The 17,183-nt window shown below is 53.6% G+C and overlaps 6 protein-coding genes across 6 annotated transcripts; 5 read left to right on the top strand and 1 right to left on the bottom strand.

The window, feature by feature from the left end:
* Positions 1 to 443: 443 nt before the first annotated feature.
* On the top strand, positions 444 to 1,316 carry RHO25_007461 (uncharacterized protein; the record flags this gene model as incomplete). The annotated part of the gene is made up of 3 exons (XM_023599648.2): positions 444 to 534; positions 707 to 1,026; positions 1,137 to 1,316. 3 exons carry the CDS (start codon positions 444 to 446, stop codon positions 1,314 to 1,316), a joined length of 591 nt encoding a protein of 196 aa, XP_023449186.1.
* A 653-nt stretch (positions 1,317 to 1,969) lies between these two features.
* On the bottom strand, positions 1,970 to 3,492 carry RHO25_007460 (uncharacterized protein; the record flags this gene model as incomplete). The annotated part of the gene is made up of 4 exons (XM_023599647.2): positions 1,970 to 2,021; positions 2,085 to 3,154; positions 3,213 to 3,367; positions 3,438 to 3,492. The coding sequence occupies 4 exons, from the start codon at positions 3,490 to 3,492 to the stop codon at positions 1,970 to 1,972; spliced, it is 1,332 nt and encodes a 443-aa protein (XP_023449183.1).
* Positions 3,493 to 4,248: 756 nt separating this feature from the next.
* RHO25_007459 (uncharacterized protein) lies at positions 4,249 to 8,313 on the top strand (the record flags this gene model as incomplete). The annotated part of the gene is made up of 2 exons (XM_023599646.2): positions 4,249 to 4,808; positions 4,860 to 8,313. 2 exons carry the CDS (start codon positions 4,249 to 4,251, stop codon positions 8,311 to 8,313), a joined length of 4,014 nt encoding a protein of 1,337 aa, XP_023448928.1.
* Positions 8,314 to 8,898: 585 nt separating this feature from the next.
* On the top strand, positions 8,899 to 10,110 carry RHO25_007458 (uncharacterized protein; the record flags this gene model as incomplete). The annotated part of the gene is made up of 1 exon (XM_023599645.2): positions 8,899 to 10,110. One exon carries the CDS (start codon positions 8,899 to 8,901, stop codon positions 10,108 to 10,110), a length of 1,212 nt encoding a protein of 403 aa, XP_023448927.1.
* A 2,220-nt stretch (positions 10,111 to 12,330) lies between these two features.
* RHO25_007457 (uncharacterized protein) lies at positions 12,331 to 14,659 on the top strand (the record flags this gene model as incomplete). The annotated part of the gene is made up of 4 exons (XM_023599644.2): positions 12,331 to 13,117; positions 13,173 to 14,240; positions 14,296 to 14,473; positions 14,530 to 14,659. The coding sequence occupies 4 exons, from the start codon at positions 12,331 to 12,333 to the stop codon at positions 14,657 to 14,659; spliced, it is 2,163 nt and encodes a 720-aa protein (XP_023448925.1).
* A 1,057-nt stretch (positions 14,660 to 15,716) lies between these two features.
* RHO25_007456 (uncharacterized protein) lies at positions 15,717 to 16,758 on the top strand (the record flags this gene model as incomplete). The annotated part of the gene is made up of 3 exons (XM_023599643.2): positions 15,717 to 15,951; positions 16,117 to 16,343; positions 16,468 to 16,758. 3 exons carry the CDS (start codon positions 15,717 to 15,719, stop codon positions 16,756 to 16,758), a joined length of 753 nt encoding a protein of 250 aa, XP_023448924.1.
* Between the last annotated feature and the right edge of the window lie 425 nt (positions 16,759 to 17,183).

Raw genomic sequence — 17,183 nt, 5'->3', positions numbered from 1 at the left:
ACCACTTCGTCGCGCCGTGCCTCTCGCTACGATCCCTGCAGACACGATTGCTGCTGCTGTTGCACGAGTAATGCGCTGCCGATTGTGACGACATGCAGAGATGCGCTCACGGCGATGACATGCACAGAAGACAGTGCTGTGGGTGCTCGTGCCGGTGGGACATGCACAGTGAGCGCCAGCAACAGTAGCAGTGCTGCGACACGCGTTTCACCTTTGCTGCTCTGCAAGAACGAGGCCTGCAGCGGGCGCTGTTTCGTGCACTGAGCGAGCTCCGACCGAGAGGCCAGCCCCACCATCATTTGGCCTCTGTTGTTCACCGCACCAACATCACTTCCCTCTCTTCTCCCCTCCACCACAACCCACAATCCTTGCATCGCAGCAGCAGGACCCACGCGACACCACTTTGACACCTCTACCTGACCTTCCAAAGGAAATCGCCCAGCATGTCGGCCACCAAGGATGATCTCGAGCCAGAGGCCACCGAGGGGTTCAAGGTGGGAGAGAAGAAGACTATGGATGAGTACCAACAGATGGGTCAGTCTTCCTTTTCCCACATACTGCATATGCGCGCATATACAGTGTGGATATTCCCACCTCAGAATCAGCGACCTCATAATCCTCTCCATTCCAAAGCCCTTCACAGACAAACACGCGCAAACCACCCACGTCCCACCAATACCACCAACTAACGCTCCTCCCCGACCAGACCAAAACGACGAATCCCTCCGCAAATACAAAGAATCTCTCGGTCTCGGAGGCGGCGAACGCATCGGCGACCCCAACGACCCCCGCCAAGTCATCATCAAATCCCTAGGACTAGAAGTCGAAGGCCGATCCGATATCATCATCGACCTGACCAAACCTGGTGCCCTCGAGGATCTGAAGAACCACCCCTTCACCATCAAAGAAGGCGCTCAATTCCGCATGAAAGCTCGCTTCACCGTGCACCATGAAATTCTCAGCGGATTGAAGTATGTGCAAGTTGTTTCGAGGGGTCCCTTGAAGCAGAAGATGCAGGAGATGATTGTGAGTCCTTTCTCTTTTATTTCTCTGCTCTCGCCTCGTCTGATCCACTGGAATTATACATTCGGATAGGTGTCTTTTCGCGAACTTGTTTACTGATCATTGAGTGTTAGGGCTCGTACTCTCCCAACACAACCGACAAGCCCGAATACGAGAAGAAATTCGAAACCGATACCGCTCCCACTGGAATGCTCGGCCGAGGTAAATACAACGCAGTTTCGAAATTCGTCGACGACGACAAGAAGACCCACTTGCATTTCGAGTGGTCCTTTGAGGTGAAGAAGGAATGGTAGGCGGCGCATGTCTTTCTTCCTACTTTCGGTTACTTGGAGGGAATCGGAGGCTTTCGCTGTGATGAATCACCACGAGTAGAGGATGTCTGGAATAGAGAGTTGAGGTCTTTATCGCGTCCCTGGTCGAGCGCGACGAGCTGCGCAGAGTGAAAGTGGCATGGAAAGCTTCGCGTGAGCAGCAGATCTCACCATCCTGCCTGAATTGTTGAAATCTCTGCACGGCCGCTTCCTGCAACGGAATCGTCTGGTTTTCGCGCAGTAGGCAGGGCAAGAGTGCTGTCTATCACTCGCGGAGAACTTCTCTCCCTCGCTTGCAGACAAGGAACGTATCTGTCACGAACAACACGGAAACACATAAAAACCAAAATGGCAAAACAGCGGAATGATCTGACTTCATCAATTTCATGCTTCCTATCGCTCAAATATGTAGCCTCCCAAAAGTGAGAGTTCCATAACAATGCCGCCCAGAGTCGAGAGTTCACCGACTCACTTTTGCCTCCTTTCCGCCAATAACGCCACCCGCTTGAACGCTACAGTTCGCAAGAAATGTGCCTACCCACTGCCTATCCCTCTCTCCTCCCGAAATTCAATCGTCCCCAAGTCTTCCGTATAACGATAGTTCTGCTCCATGTTGGCTCCTGCCAAACCCATTCCTAATCATCGGGCTCCACGCCTCCCTTTTTGTATTTCATGCCGTGAATTTCACTGTGCTCGTAGTCAGTCGTCTTGTCCGCGCTCTATTGCGGGTCATCCGGTTTGTCGACATACTCGAATCTCTTGACCAGTGTACCCTCTCCGCCCTTCTCTAGATCTACCATGTACACATAAAAGTCTCCTTCGCTTGTTGCGACCATGACGTGTGGAACGTTATTCGCCATCGCCACGACGCATCGTACTGGTTGTCCATTACTCCCTCGCGGTACGCGCACCCATGCGAAATCTCGTTGTGGCTCCCATATTTCTGTCACTGACGAAGGAAGATAACCGGCAGCGCGCGAGACGAGAGAGGTGCCGACATTTTGGGAGGTGCGGCGAACAAGGGACATGAAACCCGGTTGGCGGGGTTGAGGCGCGTTGGAGAGAGCGCTGGGATCGCCGTCTATCGATTGCTGTCGTTCGGAATCGTATTCGGATTGTGAGGGCGATTCGCTTCGTTCGCGAGGAGACGAGAAGGAGCCGTGGCGAGGTGAGGCAGGTGGCGAGTTGGGTCGTGCGGAGCTGCCGCTGCCGTTCTGTGGGTTGGACCCAGGCGGGGCGAGTTTGAAGATGTGTACCGTTTCGGTCGCGGAGGAAACGCAGAGCAGTGTCGACGTTGCGTTGAAGGACATGCAATAGATTCTAGCAGGCATGCTTCCGCGACGGAACTGGTAAAGCTTCTTGCCGGATGGTATCGAGAACACGCGGATCACTGTTCCCTTTTCTGAAGAGGTCGCCATGAGCGTGCCATCATTGTTGATGGCAATGTACGAAAGCGGAGCTTGGTGGGCTTGGATCACCGTCACCTCCTCCATCCTGTTCAAGTCATACAGCAGCACATCGCCGCTTATGGTCTCCTTGACCACTGACTTCGGCAGCTGCGAAGGGGCGGCACTGGGGTGTTGTGCTGTCTTTTGGTAATGCGGAATGGCCAGGTAGTTGTTCTCCGAATTGGGTGATATGGCACAGATACCGCCCGGGTTGAGCGGCGTTGTCTGTTGGTGCAGCATTTTCATGTTGCTGATGTCGTAAAAGAAAGCCACCTCCTCCAGCAGCACCACCAAGCGTTTTCGATTCATCTTGACCGCCACCACCATGCCGTGAAAGGTAAGCTCGCATATTGTGGAGTGTTTCTGCTTTCGCTGCTCAGCCTTGTGAGATTGAGAGGTATGAATGTCCGAGCTGTTGACGACCACGCACCTTGGTATTTACAATTCGGAGCAGGCGCGGGGTGAGGATCATGGCAACGAGCGAGGTGGAGAAGAGCTGTTCGACGAGAGAGATGTCCTCTTCGTATGAATGATTGGTGAGTTCGAAGGGATCCGTGGTGTAGACTCGCAGTCCGCGGGTAGTTGCTGGCGTGATTTCAGCATACACCTCTATCGATTTCATCATACCACGATGGAGCTCCATTCGCGGGCGTACCGACTGCCAGCAGGCTGTGATCCTGGTTGAAGGTGACATAGTTGAGCCCGGCCATGGCGAGCGAGCGGGCGTTATTGAATGCGACGACGTCTCGAGCGCGAGTTTCCGGTCATCGAGAAGACGCGTGGTGGGTTGGAGTGGCTTGCTGGAGCAAACGATGTCATGTGCCGAGCAGCACAGCTTCTCCAAACACCACCACAGCACAGCTTCACCTGCCCGCTCTGGCGTGCTTGGCAGTGATCCCTGCGCTCTGATAATGTCCGATAAGCTAAGCGACAAAGTATCCGACTGCCGGCTTCCAATATCGAGCAATCCATCTGCACGACTCGTGCTGGATGCGTGCATCTCTGGTCACATCTTACATGGCCTTGGTGATCAGACCTGACGTCTGCGAGGGTGCAGACTCAAGCGATTGCCCAAGCCTGCACCAGGAGAGGTCTACCAGGTTAGCAGAGCCCGAGTCTGCCAGCGCCAACATGTCAGTCCTGGTTGGCGGCTGAATATGCAAAAGGTTATCGGCCGAGTATCCACCTGTCAGACTAAAAATATGGAGGTGGTCATCCTTGCAGACCGTCGACCAGATCAGGAAGCGGCTTTGGGAATTTAGGAAGGAAGGGAAATGGAGAGCCGAACCAGGCTGCGCCGTGGGCGATGACAGACACGCGCTGCCACGATCCGCCGTCGCGCTCCATGATATAGCCTGCCTCCGATCGCTGTACGAGGTCAGGTCAGTTTTCGTGCCGTCTGCACTTCGCACGCACGCGAGCATTCCCTGCCCACTCGTAACTTGCCGCGCGCACATAGGAGATTTATGGACTCCACCACCGTGGCAGAGAGCGGGAGCCCGCTACCCGAGCTGCTGCGCCCAGGCTTCACGAATGAAACGGCCTCGCTACAGTCTCAGCGGGACCCACGCGTTGCCCCGAATGTCGTCAACCTAGAGCGACACGATCTGGAAAAGCTCAACATCAGTCATGAAAACCGCTCCAACAGCAAAATGCTCGCCTCGGAAAAGTCGCTTGCCACGAAGAAGGGCAGCATGCCCAACATCCGGCGGAGTGTCAGCGTGCCCTTGACCGAAAAGACGAAGCAAGCGACTGCACCTGGACAGGATGCCGGGAAACAGCAGCGAGATGGACTTATCATGGACACGAACAAGTCCTCCATCGTCTCCAAGCGATCTGTCGAGAAGCTCTACTACGACGGCGAACCCGAGTTCTTTCGGCATTTTGTCACCAAGTTCAAGCGAAGATCACCTCTCATCAATCGCGGCTACTGGCTGCGCATGAAAGCAATTGAGCATGGTGTCTCGCGTTTCCTCGCAGAACGGACAGCTAAGCGGAAAGTTGTCGTTAATCTGGGGTGTGGCTAGTACGTGTTATATGATCTTCAGTAGCGGATAAGAGTTGACAGACGCCACAGTGACCCACTGCCCTGGCTGTTCCTAGGCAAGCAACCACTGCTCTGTCAGGGCACCACCTTTGTCGACGTTGATTACCCATTGCTGATGCAGAACAAAATCGGCATCATCCAGAAGACTAGCCAGCTCAAAACTCTATTACCTAAATTCACCACGACAGGCCAAGAAACAGGGCTAGTGGCATCGAGCGATCCATATGTGGCCATCGGCTGCGACCTGGCAGACCTAACACCTCTGCAGGATATCCTTCAAGACCATCTTCAAATGGGCAACTCGGACGTTGCGGTTCTCTTCACCTCCGAAGTATCGACGGCTTATATGCCACTGGAAGGCTCACAGGCTGTATTTCAATGGGCCGCGACTTTTAATGATGTACGATTTTGTCTACTGGAACAACATCTTCCCGATGGACCGGATCACCCCTTCGCAGCGACAATGTTGGCTCACTTCGAGAAATTGCGGACGCCACTTCGAGCCGTCGGGACCATGGAGCAAATGAAGCAGCGATTTGTGGATGCTGGCTTTCCTGAAATGGGCACAGAAATTCGATCTCTGTGGGAACTCTGGTCCGATCCCACCTTCTTGAGCGCTGAGGAGAGAAGACGACTAGATCGGATAGAGCCATTCGACGAATGGGAGGAGTTTGCGCTGTTCGGCTCACATTACTTCTTGTTATTCGCGGAGAAAGAACCCAACAAGGACTACTCCAACAGATCATACAGGGCATCTCGGGCATCGATCTTTGCTGGCTCTACACGAGGTGGCTCTTTCGCATCAAGCCCTGTCAGTGGTAGCGAGAGTCCTACTACGCCACAGTACCACTTCTCCCCTGGCGATATCCTTCAAACGCATGAGCTCAAAGAACCTCACGACTTCAGACGTTTTGGCGCCGTAGTACCGCCCTTCCAAGTTGATTCGAATGGCGACTCGCTCGGACTTCATGGCGGACTTGGCACTCAAGAACGAGTGAGTACGTGCAATACTTACACGCGATTTGACAAGACAGATGAGATATTCGGCCCACCTCTACGTACTGGTTTGATGTGCCACAGTGTCACGAGACTAGGAAATACGGCAAATTGCGTCCTGACCGGCGGCCGAACATCACCTGACAACGCAAGCGCTGAATCATGGCTCAGGTTAGATGGAAAGTGGAGGCGTGTGCATGATCTGCCTCGAGGACGATATCGTCACTGTGCGGTACCGCTTGTGCTCCCGACAGATCCTCGTCCCGCCCACACAGTATTGATGTTTGGTGGCAAGACGAGCGATGGACAAGTCCTGGACGAATGGCTCATCTGGACCGGAGAGACCGGATGGCAACAAATACCCGTCAAAGGCGATAAACCTCCAGCGCGTTTCGGGGCGGTCATGATCACCGACAGCAAAGGTGGTGTATCTGGAGTGCTGGTTGGCGGCATGACCAGCGCTGGGCGCGTACTCAATGACTTCTGGCAGTGGACACTGGAACCCGACATGACGTTGGTCTGCAAGAACGTAACCTCCAAAGCTACTGCATTTTTGAAGTCGGACGGGTGTATCCTGGGACGATTTGGAGCGCAACTCGTCAGATCAAATCGAGGGATACTCATGATTGGTGGTATTACTGGTGCCCGAATGCTGACTCGTCAGGATGAGATACTGAATATGAAGACTCTTCGACCGCAGCCGATACAAGGTCCCAGGCCGCTCTTGGTCGGACACAGCGTGCAAGACGTCGATGGAGGACTCATTGTACTTGGCGGCGGTGCGACCTGCTTCTCATTCGGCACAACGTGGAATCGCAGCTGCATCTTGAACGATGCAGAGCCAGGCAAATTCGACATGGAATGGCGGTTACAGGCTACTGTTCCAGCATTGAAGCCCGCCCAAGGTGCGGATGGCGATTCTGCCGTCACTACCACCGCTCAAGGCCAACCGAACGGCACATTATCGCCGCCCGGCACTTCCAATGGCAGCGCGTTCCCAAGAGCTGGCCCACCGAGCAAAGTCCCGGAAGCTGCACCTATCCACGAAGTGAATATAACCCGTGGAATCAACTTCCCCCAATATGTATCTGCTGGGCGGCCTGTTGTCCTACGAAAATGCCATCTCGGCCCTTGTCTGTCCACCTGGACAAACTCCCACCTCATAGACCAGATCGGCTCAGACCGCCAAGTCTCTGTCCACGTCTGCGACTCTTCCTCGAACGACAGTGTAGCGTCCATGGACTTCCAGTCTAAGAACTTCTCCTACCAAACACAAGGATTTGGCACTTTTCTTTCGGCGGTTGAACGCGGCGACAAAGTCTACCTTCGATCACTATCGAAAGAAAATCCTTCATCCGAGCCAACGAAACTATCCGACGACTTTCCTGCGATATCGAACGATTTTGTACTTCCGGATGAGCTGGAGTACGTTTCTCAACACGCTCACTCTTCTCCATTAAGGATATCGGGCCCAGTGCAAATGTGGCTGCATTACGATGTGATGGCCAACGTATACTGTCAAATCCGAGGGCAAAAGAGAATCAGGCTATTCCCACCTAGTGACGTGACCAATCTTGGTTTCGAGCCGGGGAGCACAACTTCTCGTGTTGATGTATTTCCAGACGCACCACATCCTGGACTCGGCCACACACATCCTCATGAGACCGTCCTCGAATCTGGCGACATTCTCTTCATCCCTCCGTTGTGGCTACATGCGACTGCACCAGTCCTCAGCGATCATGCCCCAGGAAATACTACAACGCACAGTTCAGTGCCCCAAATAAACGGCACATCTCACTACGAACCCAGCATAGCAGTCAACGTCTTCTTCCGCAACCTGTCCAACACCAATTCCTACGCTGCAGGTCGCGACGTCTACGGGAACCGCGACCTGGCAGCCTACGAGAAAGGCCGCAAAGACGTTGCAAAGATCCTCAAAACTTTCGAGAGTCTACCTGGTGATGTCGCGAGATTCTATCTTGACCGTCTAGGCGCAGAACTGCAATCTGAAGGGAGGCGATTGCAGAGTTTGGACAGCCAATCTGGGCAGCAAGACTTGACAAATGGCTTTCATTCATCTCCACGGCGAGAAAAGGGAAAGCAAAATGTTGCTCCTGACGCTCCGAGTACCACGACGTACGCCATGCCCACCCTCACGAGTCCCAGTACGATTGCATCGACGGCGGGAAGTCTTGTGAGTCCGATCCAAAGTCACGAAAGTCTCAGCACTCTTGTTTCTCCTACTTCGCCCTCGTCAGCGAGGACGGAAACAGCTGTTGCGATGCCATTTTCTATGCATCATCTCAATAGGAGATTGGAGGGGGCGAGAGAGGTGAATGCGGAGAGGCCGAAGACGGCGAGTAGTGCTGGAACTGCGGTTGCTTCTCCTCCCGTGGGCACTAGTGGTGCTAGTACGAGTGCAGGGAACAACTCTTCTGCTTGGCCATCGGCGAGATTGCATGACTTTTATGCGGAGTTGGGGCAATAGGTGCCAGTGAAGACTGGATGATGGGATGCATGACTGGGCAGCATAGGTGAAATGACGAATGGGAAGGGAAGCATGGATGGGAAAGGAATGATAGCATCTAGGGGATCGAAGTACCATGTGAAGTTATCGATGCTCCATTGTTTCTCGTAATGAAATTGATATTCTGACAACTATTCAAGCAAATTTGTATGGAGCATGAACAACCCATGCTGATCGACAGCATAGACGAGCCGCGAGGCATAAAGACGTGAGGAGGCAATACAGAAGGGGCAAATGCAGAAAATAGCTGGAAATGTGCAATGCAGGTGTTGTAGCTCCTAGCACGCTGGCACACATACGTACATTGTTCTGCAGTTCAATCTTCTTCACAGCTATAGCTGTTGTGCTTTGATGAAGAAGCTTGCTTGTCGTCGAATCGATGATCAGGTCTCTGAGGTCGACTTTACCTGGAGAAATAACAATATAAGTATCTCCATCTGAACCAAACAACTTTCCTCCTGCTCTCCCACCACTAGTACCGAATCGAACTTATCATAGCAACAACTTGTTCCTTACCTCGCAAGGCAGCATCACACATATACGAACATGGCCGACGACTCTCCAGCTGGTTCCGACTACAAAGGATCTCCTAGTGCCTCTGTCGAACCCTCCATCAAGCACTCCTCTCAACTTCGGCCAAAGGAAGAGCGCATGAGACTCTTCAAAGAGCGTCTCAATGGCTCATCTCGCAAGTCGACAGCATCAGCCGAGGACAGCGCAAGGAATGCTCCAGGCGAACTCCTCTGGGGCAAGCTCCTGGCGGCTACTGCCCGCAAAGAAGCAGGTTCCGAACTTTCCCCACTCGAAAATCGTCTCGTTGGCATGATGCAGCGTTTCGTGCCTGATGAAGAAGTTCTTGAATATGGAAGAATGTTCGCCGAGAGCGTGAAATCTAATTCAGCGTCTGGTGTACATCCACAGGCCGTGGAGCAGTTCGATCTGCAGAGAGAATATACTGATAACGATTTCCATCAAGATATCGGCGCCATAGCCGATGAATTCGCAGCCAGCGGTGGAGTTCAGATCATCGACGGAACCTCGCCAACCTTTGAAGCAGATTGCGAGGCACTCGGTGAGAGGGAAGGAGACATCAACCAAGGTACAGGACCATCTGTAATTGCATTCGTGGGACCGAACGACAGGATCAAAGAAAGCGATCCAGCTCCCGCTGCTCCCGCTGCAGATATCCAGAACTCCAATCGGATCTGGATCAGACTACATCTGACCAAATTCGTCTGCCAGAGACGATCGGGAGAAGTAGGCAAGGATGAGTTGTACTTCACCACAGCCGTCGGCACGGACCTCTCCGAGAAACAGAGTAAGACAACCAAAGAATACGGCTCCATCAAGCAAGGTACCGAGAGATGGTTCGATAACGAGAATATGTTTCAAGGATATGCAGACCAGTGGGTGGCCATTGAATGCCAAGCCTGGGAAGCCGACAATTCGAATGATCAATGGTACAACGACTTGATGAATACGATGAGGGACATCGGATACGAACTTATGCAGTCATCGGTGGGTGCCCGAAATGGTGGCTTCTCGAGCAATAAGTACGCCGCCATGGTCGGCGCGGTGACTGTCCTCGTCAGTTATCTGATGGAGGTGTTTCGGAATAAAGATGACTTCGTAGCCAAGAAGGAGCTTGTCATTAGTAGGGAATTCCTGAATGAGAGAATGGGCACGAATTATGCTGCTTTTATTCTCGAGGGAGGTGGTGGTGGCGTGCACAAAGTCCACTGGGGAATTGGCAGATGAGGGTCGGAGGGGCCTCTCTTGGGAAGTCGTGTGAGGTCGCACCGCACGTGGACAAGAGATGAGCCATAATGAGCACACATGTTTGTTAGTTGTTAGGGCCATAGGATTGAGCAGCATTACCGCGAGTGCCGCGTTGCCTTCGATGTCATGCCAGATCTGTAGAGTCCCATTTCTGCGCGTTTCCATGCGACGCGCTGCACCGAGTGTTGTATCAGTGTTGGATTCGTCGTAATACTGTTGATGACCTAACTTCTCAGCAGGCGCAGTGTAATGCTTCCACGGGCCATGAAATGCCGAGAAAGGATTTCCGACTGCATCATCAGCCAATCGATGGCACGATCCTGTACATCGGCTCTGTCCTGAGTACCACGTACATTACCTGTACAGCCGAGATGTGGTTCTTCACAGATGACATACTTCTTCACATCGAGTCAGTGGAATGCGCACGGCGGCCGGGAAAACGTGCTCTCGTGTGGAAGAGGGATCTCGATGACGGACGTCAAGCTGGTTGACCGCGCGCAGATCGTGCACAATGGTGTTTTCGTCTTCTGCTGGAGATTGCTGGTCGCACTGCGATGGAGAAGGAGCGAATGCAATGCATCGCGTGAGTGAATCTCGATTCGGGAGGACTTCTGTGGGCAGCAGAGCTCGATGCAGTGCGGATTGATTCTCGCGTGCGCAAGCGGAGACCAGATGTGAGCAGATCGTTGATGGGCCCCACAGAATGAACGGCAGGCGCGTGCGCTGAATGCACCTCCCCCGAACGTGAAGTCGGCTTCTTCCTGCCCATGTCTCGCGGATCGCCCGCCAGACTTCGACGATGCTTCAGATTGAACAGGTCCAGGTCAGCACTACGAGATTGCTCTGTTCCTCATTGAGCCATTCGATAGAGCTTCGCGCCAGCGGGCGGTGCGAGACCGCAGGGAAAAGCATCCATGTCGAAGTTGCTGGGTGTACTTGGTGTGCCATTGAGATTGATTTGCAAGTATCTCGCCCAAGTCACCCACCGTCGTAGCAGAGCAACGAAAAGGTGTGGACGTCCATCATCGATGCAGCGTGATTCGCCGTTGATTTGATGCCGCATTCTCGATACTGGACAGCTCCCGGGCAGCTCCCGTGCCACCAACGAGGCTCGCTTGTGCGAAGCTGCGTGGCCCTGCTGCCCCTCCACACACTCCAGTATTGCGAGAAGTGCAGTGCAGCAACAGCAGCAACAACAATCGCCCTTCACGGACAGCTATCAGAGTTCGCACGGCTTGGGCGGAAGCAGGCTGCATCTAGGCCGTTCATGGCTGGGGCAGACCCTGGAAGTGCGAGGCTTTGTTTTCTGGGAGCGCGGCGACATCATCCTGCCGCCGCGCTGCTGTTCACCTGTGGGCTGACTCCCGGCTGCACGCGCTGGGCTAGGCCCTGTACGTCGCGAGCTTCCTGGCGCGCAGTGCCACCGTGGCGCTGCTGTCGCTGGTGCTGCGGTGTTGCCGTTTGAGAGGCAGACACACACACGACGGCGACTGCATCATGTCCGACAGACACAAAGCGGGCAGCGACGAATGACGAGTCTGCAAAAACAATTGCAATCGCGCATCTCTGGCAGTGACGACGAGGCTCTCTTTCTCCAGGATGATCGGCAGCACCCAAGCGTTTCAGTCGTGGATGTGCCCCGCTTCGAACGCGCCGGCTGCGCTAAACACTGCAGCTGCTGGGACATGGATAGCGCGCTGCGTCGTCGTGAATGGTTGGCCGGAGGGCAGCGTACAGCACATGGCATGGATGCGCCCATCCACCGTTCTGTCCTTCCATGCCGTTGGGCGTGCCTCACAGTCTTCGTTATTCACGCCTCGCTCTCTCGCAGCACTCGCTCTCCCCAGATCAGCTGTGCGAACAGACACGACGTCGTCTTCCATTGACCACGCCATTTCCCTCCGTCCGCTTTGTATAGCATCGTCGCTTTCGGTTCTCTTCGCGTGCACATATTCCCGCATATCTGGGCCATCGCGACATTGGACGTGCTGCCCTATCGCATGTTTTGCGTCCCCTCGCACCTGCCACATTCCACACATCTCGGCCCATCCTCCGCCACGACACGATACGATCCGGCAGCAGCGCCGTGCACTAATACGCGCACCTGCCCTCCATACGAATTGATCGCACACCCTCATCCTCCCGCGCACGAGACACGCGAGCACTTCGGAGCCCATCAGCCCCCGTCCATGTGAAAGGATGTCCGCCACGCTACTGGCCAGGCCGATTGACAGCCTGAGGACGACAACACCACCGCCGCAGCTGTCCATCAACACCACCCAGCGAGGCACTCCCTCGCCCATTCCCAACAAGCACCTACCATTCTGCTCGCCCGGTCCGCGGCCAGCATCGCGCACCCTCGACACTCCGCCTGCCTCGCCGCCCTCGCCCACGCAATTGATCGAGACCTCATCCTTGACCTATCCTCCTCATGGCTTCGACAAAGTCTTCAATGACCCGCCCATCTACTCCATCACCGCCAACAAGCTGTCGCAGGCGATGAATCATCTTGCCTCGCAGCCGCTGCCTCCCACGAAACAAGTGTTTCCCTGGCTCCACGGACTCCACGCCGAGAACCAGCTCCAGCTTGCCTTCTTCATTGCGAGGAAGAAGTCGTTACGGCGGACCCCAAAATGTATCCGAGGCATCACGGTCGTGAAGGCGGGTGGTGATCTCAATCACAGCAGGATCAACGGTGCTATTGCGCCAGAAGAACTTCTCAAGCCGTTGTCCGTGGGTCAGAGAAGAGAGGAACCCGAGTTCCAGGAGGCAGATCCCAAGGAGGGTTTTAGCGTGCGCAACTTCCAGATTCAGGCTTGCAAGATGGCCACTGTCAGCGACATCATCGTATATGGTGACGCAAAGACGCCGAGAGAAGAGGTGGTGCGACTCGCGAAGCGGATAGCCAGAGCGCAGACCGCGTGGCAGAAGAAGACAGAAGGCACAAACTGTGCGAGCCGTCTGTTCAATACCTTCGTCCTGCAAGGTGAGTAGCGTTTTGTTCCGTGTGGTTCCGGCGTCTGCTGATGAACTCGACCCAGATGATTGGGAGATTGTCGAATGCGACTACCCCGACCTCGTCCAGCTCGACAGCGAAGGCTGCATGACTGGGAAGGTCTTGGACTTCTTTCATGGAGAAAGATTGGAGATGTCCTCCATGTCGGCCCCTAGCGAAATAGCGCCGAACGTCTGGCTCGGGCCTACACCGGACCCCAACTTGTGTCTTGGTAAAGACGGCCTTCGCCTGAGCGAAGAACAACAGAACTTTGACCTGCTTGTGGAATGCAGCGATGTGGCCCAGATTCCGGACCAGCGAGCGTTTCGCTACCTCGAGGAAATTCTGGATCGCCGTGACCGAAAGCCCTCATCTGCCGATAGTCTACCGAACCAGCTCGAGTTCCCCGGATCTGGGGCAATCATGCCACCCACCTGGTCTCAAGTCGAAGTAGACGGCTTATTGGCAATGTGCCAATGGATTCACAAGCAAGCAAACTCTGTTACCGAAGCTAAGAAGCGGAGAGATAGCAAGCTTTCGCTGACCCCAGAGCCGGACTCGGACGGTGATGGATTTGCAGCATCGCCAAAGCGACGGAAGCAGGGTGGTAGGAAAGTGCTCATTCACTGCGCCGATGGCTACACAGAGACGTCGCTATTGGCACTCGCATACTACATGTACGCGAATTGCGTGCCAGTACACGACGCCTGGCTGCAGTTGCACCGCGAGAAGGGCAGAAACTTCTTTGCGTACAACTCTGACGTCCACTTACTCCGCAGCATCCAGGCCCGGATTCTCGCTGCTTCTCCGGCATATTCTGGCGACCTTCGTGAGCTGACGGTACCTCACCCAGCATGGCTTGACAAAATGGACGGGTCGTTGCCTAGCCGGATCTTGCCGTACATGTACCTGGGAAATCTTGGTCATGCGAACAACCCGCAATTGCTGGAGGAGCTCGGCATCGGCCAGATCCTCAGCGTGGGAGAGCCGGTCAGCTGGCCTCGAGAAGCCATGGAATCGTGGCCGCAGGAGAATCTGAAGTTCATCGACAAAGTCCAGGATAACGGAGTGGATCCGTTGACGGAAGAGTTTGAGAACTGTCTCAAGTTTATTGGTAAGCCCTGGTCGGATATTCGTTCTGTGGACTTGATGCTAATGTGTTGCGACAGAGGAGGGTCGCAAGAAAGGCACTGCGACACTTGTGCACTGCCGCGTCGGCGTTTCTCGATCCGCCACGATTTGTATCGCCGAGGTGATGAACGAGCTGGGCTTGTCGTTTCCTCGAGCGTACTGTTTCGTGCGAGCGAGGAGGCTCAATGTGATTATCCAACCGCATTTGCGATTTGCGTGAGTATTGCCATCCGTCGAATTTCAAGTGTCTTGTGTTCTGATCAAGTCTACAGATATGAGCTTCTCAAGTGGGAAGAATCGCAATGCGTCAAACGTGGCAAGCCACTTCGACGCGAACTCGAATGGGCCACGATTGCCCGAGAGATTGCGGCCATGAACAAGCCCTACTCACGACAGGGATAATTGAACGACCTGCCATTGTTAGATGACTTTTACTTCATGGGCCGATACGCCTCGGGATCCGACTTCCTGGATCCATGGTTTGGAGAAGAGATGTGGAAGATGGCTTCGGACATCGAGCTTCTCCGTGGTATGACTTTGACGAACTTCACGGCTTTGAATGTATGACCTTTTTGTACTGGGGATTGCGTTTTGCATTTGTTGAGCAGAGGACGAGCGATGGGCCAGGCTCATTGGGAAGAGCCCGGATCGCCCGCCTTGTGGGACAGGCGATACATTTACTTTCTGTCTCTGAAGAAGATGACTTGGGATGTGGTTTATGACACAAATGCCCAGGGAGTGGCATATGTATTTCTCTTGCCTGGTATCTGGCATGAACTTCCCAAGCAGCGCTGGCCTGCTGTTGGAATGGGAATGGGATCGAGGTTCAGGATTTGGGAGTTCTTTCAATTCTTTCGTATGTACTATCTTTCAAGAGAGGGGCGGTTAGATGGTTGCTATCTATTATCGAACGTCTCTGGACAAGAAGACGAATACGGCATTTACTTTTCGTCTCATCGCGTTTTCTATACCATTTCCACTCGTTTTGCTTTACGAGTCTCCAAATCTTTTATCCGGCACTGATCGGCATTGACAAAGCCTGTGGAGCCGAACGCGGATCCAATTGCCCATTTTGTGTTTCTCTTATCGGCTTTTGATAAGCTCTCGTTTCTGTCGCCCCTTGCCGATGACGGACCATTCGGACAGGGATTCTTTGACTCTGTGTGTGTGACTGCTTCCAATGCATGGAGGGGTTACGCTATTTTGTTTAAGGCGTGCCATTGAAGAGAATATTCTTATCACTCAGAGTATTAGAGGTTTACGAGGTGGAGGGTCTTTGTATTCGTTTTCGAGTTCCAGGACTGGGTTTGAGAGATCTTCGCCACAACACGGATTGGGCGGACTTCTTTTACTGCAGCGAGTGGAAGGGTTGCGAGGAAGAGGTGTCTATTATTCGACTCTTCCGCGATATACCTACGATCTCTCCTCCTCCGCGAGACGCTGCTATTCGACGATCACAATGCGTCCTCCTCTCCGCATCGCCGTCCTCGAATGTGACGAACCTATTGGGCGAACGAAAGAGAAATATGGAGGGTATGGAAACTTGTTCCATGAACTGTTAGATCACAGTGCGAAACATTTGAAAGCGAAAGAGGGGAAAGAAGTGGAATTGGATGTTACGAAGTATGATGTTGTGAGGCATGAGGTTTATCCGGAGTTGGAGGGTGTGGATGCTGTGCTTTTGACGGGGAGTAGTGAGTATAATTTTTCTTCTTTGCTGTTTTGGTGGGCGGGTTGGGATGAAATACTAGGGGAGGTTTGGAGAGGGATGAGAGGATGGTCAGGAGGAGGAAGAGTGAAGAGACATTGAGGTTGTGGCTGATGAACGAAAAGAGAATGCTGACTCTTCGTCTCCGCAGAGTTCAACTCTTTTGACAATGATCCTTGGATATTGAAGTTGGTAGAATTTACACGAAAGGTTTTGGCGCAAGAGCGGGTGAGGTTGATCGGAGTGTGCTTTGGACATCAAATTATTGGAAGAGCAATGGATGTTAAGGTCGATCGAAGTGATCGGGGGTGGGAGATTAGTGTGAGTAAGGTGCAGTTGACGGAGATCGGGAAGAGGTTGTTTGGATTGGAGGAGATGGTGAGTGATTACTTTTCCTTTTTGCTGGTTCATGAGAGAGGAGGGAGAAGACGAGCAGAAGAAAGCGATGTTGGAAACAAGGGAGAGGATTCGAGAGTGGACTTGTGCTAACGGATACGAACAGGCGATTCACCAGATGCATCGCGATATCGTATATGAATACCCGGAAGGAACTCAGCCATTGGGACACTCTCCGAGATGTGATGTGCAGGGAATGTATACCAAGAACCGAGTCATCACGGTCCAAGGACATCCAGAGTTCAACGGCGATATTGTGTCCGAGCTGCTGGATAGCCGACATGAGAAGGGAATATTTGATGATGCCATGTATAAGGACGGTATGGATAGGGTGCGGCTGCATCATGATGGAGTTACCATTGGAGCCGCGTTCTTGAGGTTCTTGCTGGAAGATTGATGGGATGTAGCTCATTGCATCTATGCACGCATTCAGCGCATTGGTCGTGGCGAGGTGGTGGCGTGTTTTTGGTGGAAGCGTGGTCGGTTGCTATGTGACATTGCTGGCACTCGCTGGCACTCTTATCAGAAGGGGGGGAAACTCGGCTGGTGGCTCGCGCATTGAAACAATGCAATGGCTGCAGCCGCAGCTAATTCTGCATTGGAGAGACAGCTTCCAGATAAACATAGACCGTGGTCAGTGGTAGAGCATGCAGCGCAGTTTCCCCACGCACCTCTGGCTCGAGCTATGGCGTGACGGAGTGGCTCGTTGGCGATACGATGTGCATGTGAGGTTGGCAGCTGGATGCGACTGGCCATGGCGTACCTCCACCAAGCGTAAGTTAGCAGATCAGAGCACGACGGGGCATACCGCCGCAAACCTCG

The sequence above is a fragment of the Cercospora beticola genome, chromosome 5 (genome assembly GCF_033473495.1).
Source record: "Cercospora beticola chromosome 5, complete sequence".
In the NCBI taxonomy this organism is placed as follows: Eukaryota; Fungi; Ascomycota; class Dothideomycetes; order Mycosphaerellales; family Mycosphaerellaceae; genus Cercospora; species Cercospora beticola.
Note: the sequence above shows the minus strand (reverse complement) of the source record. Positions and strands in the feature narration are given on the sequence as shown.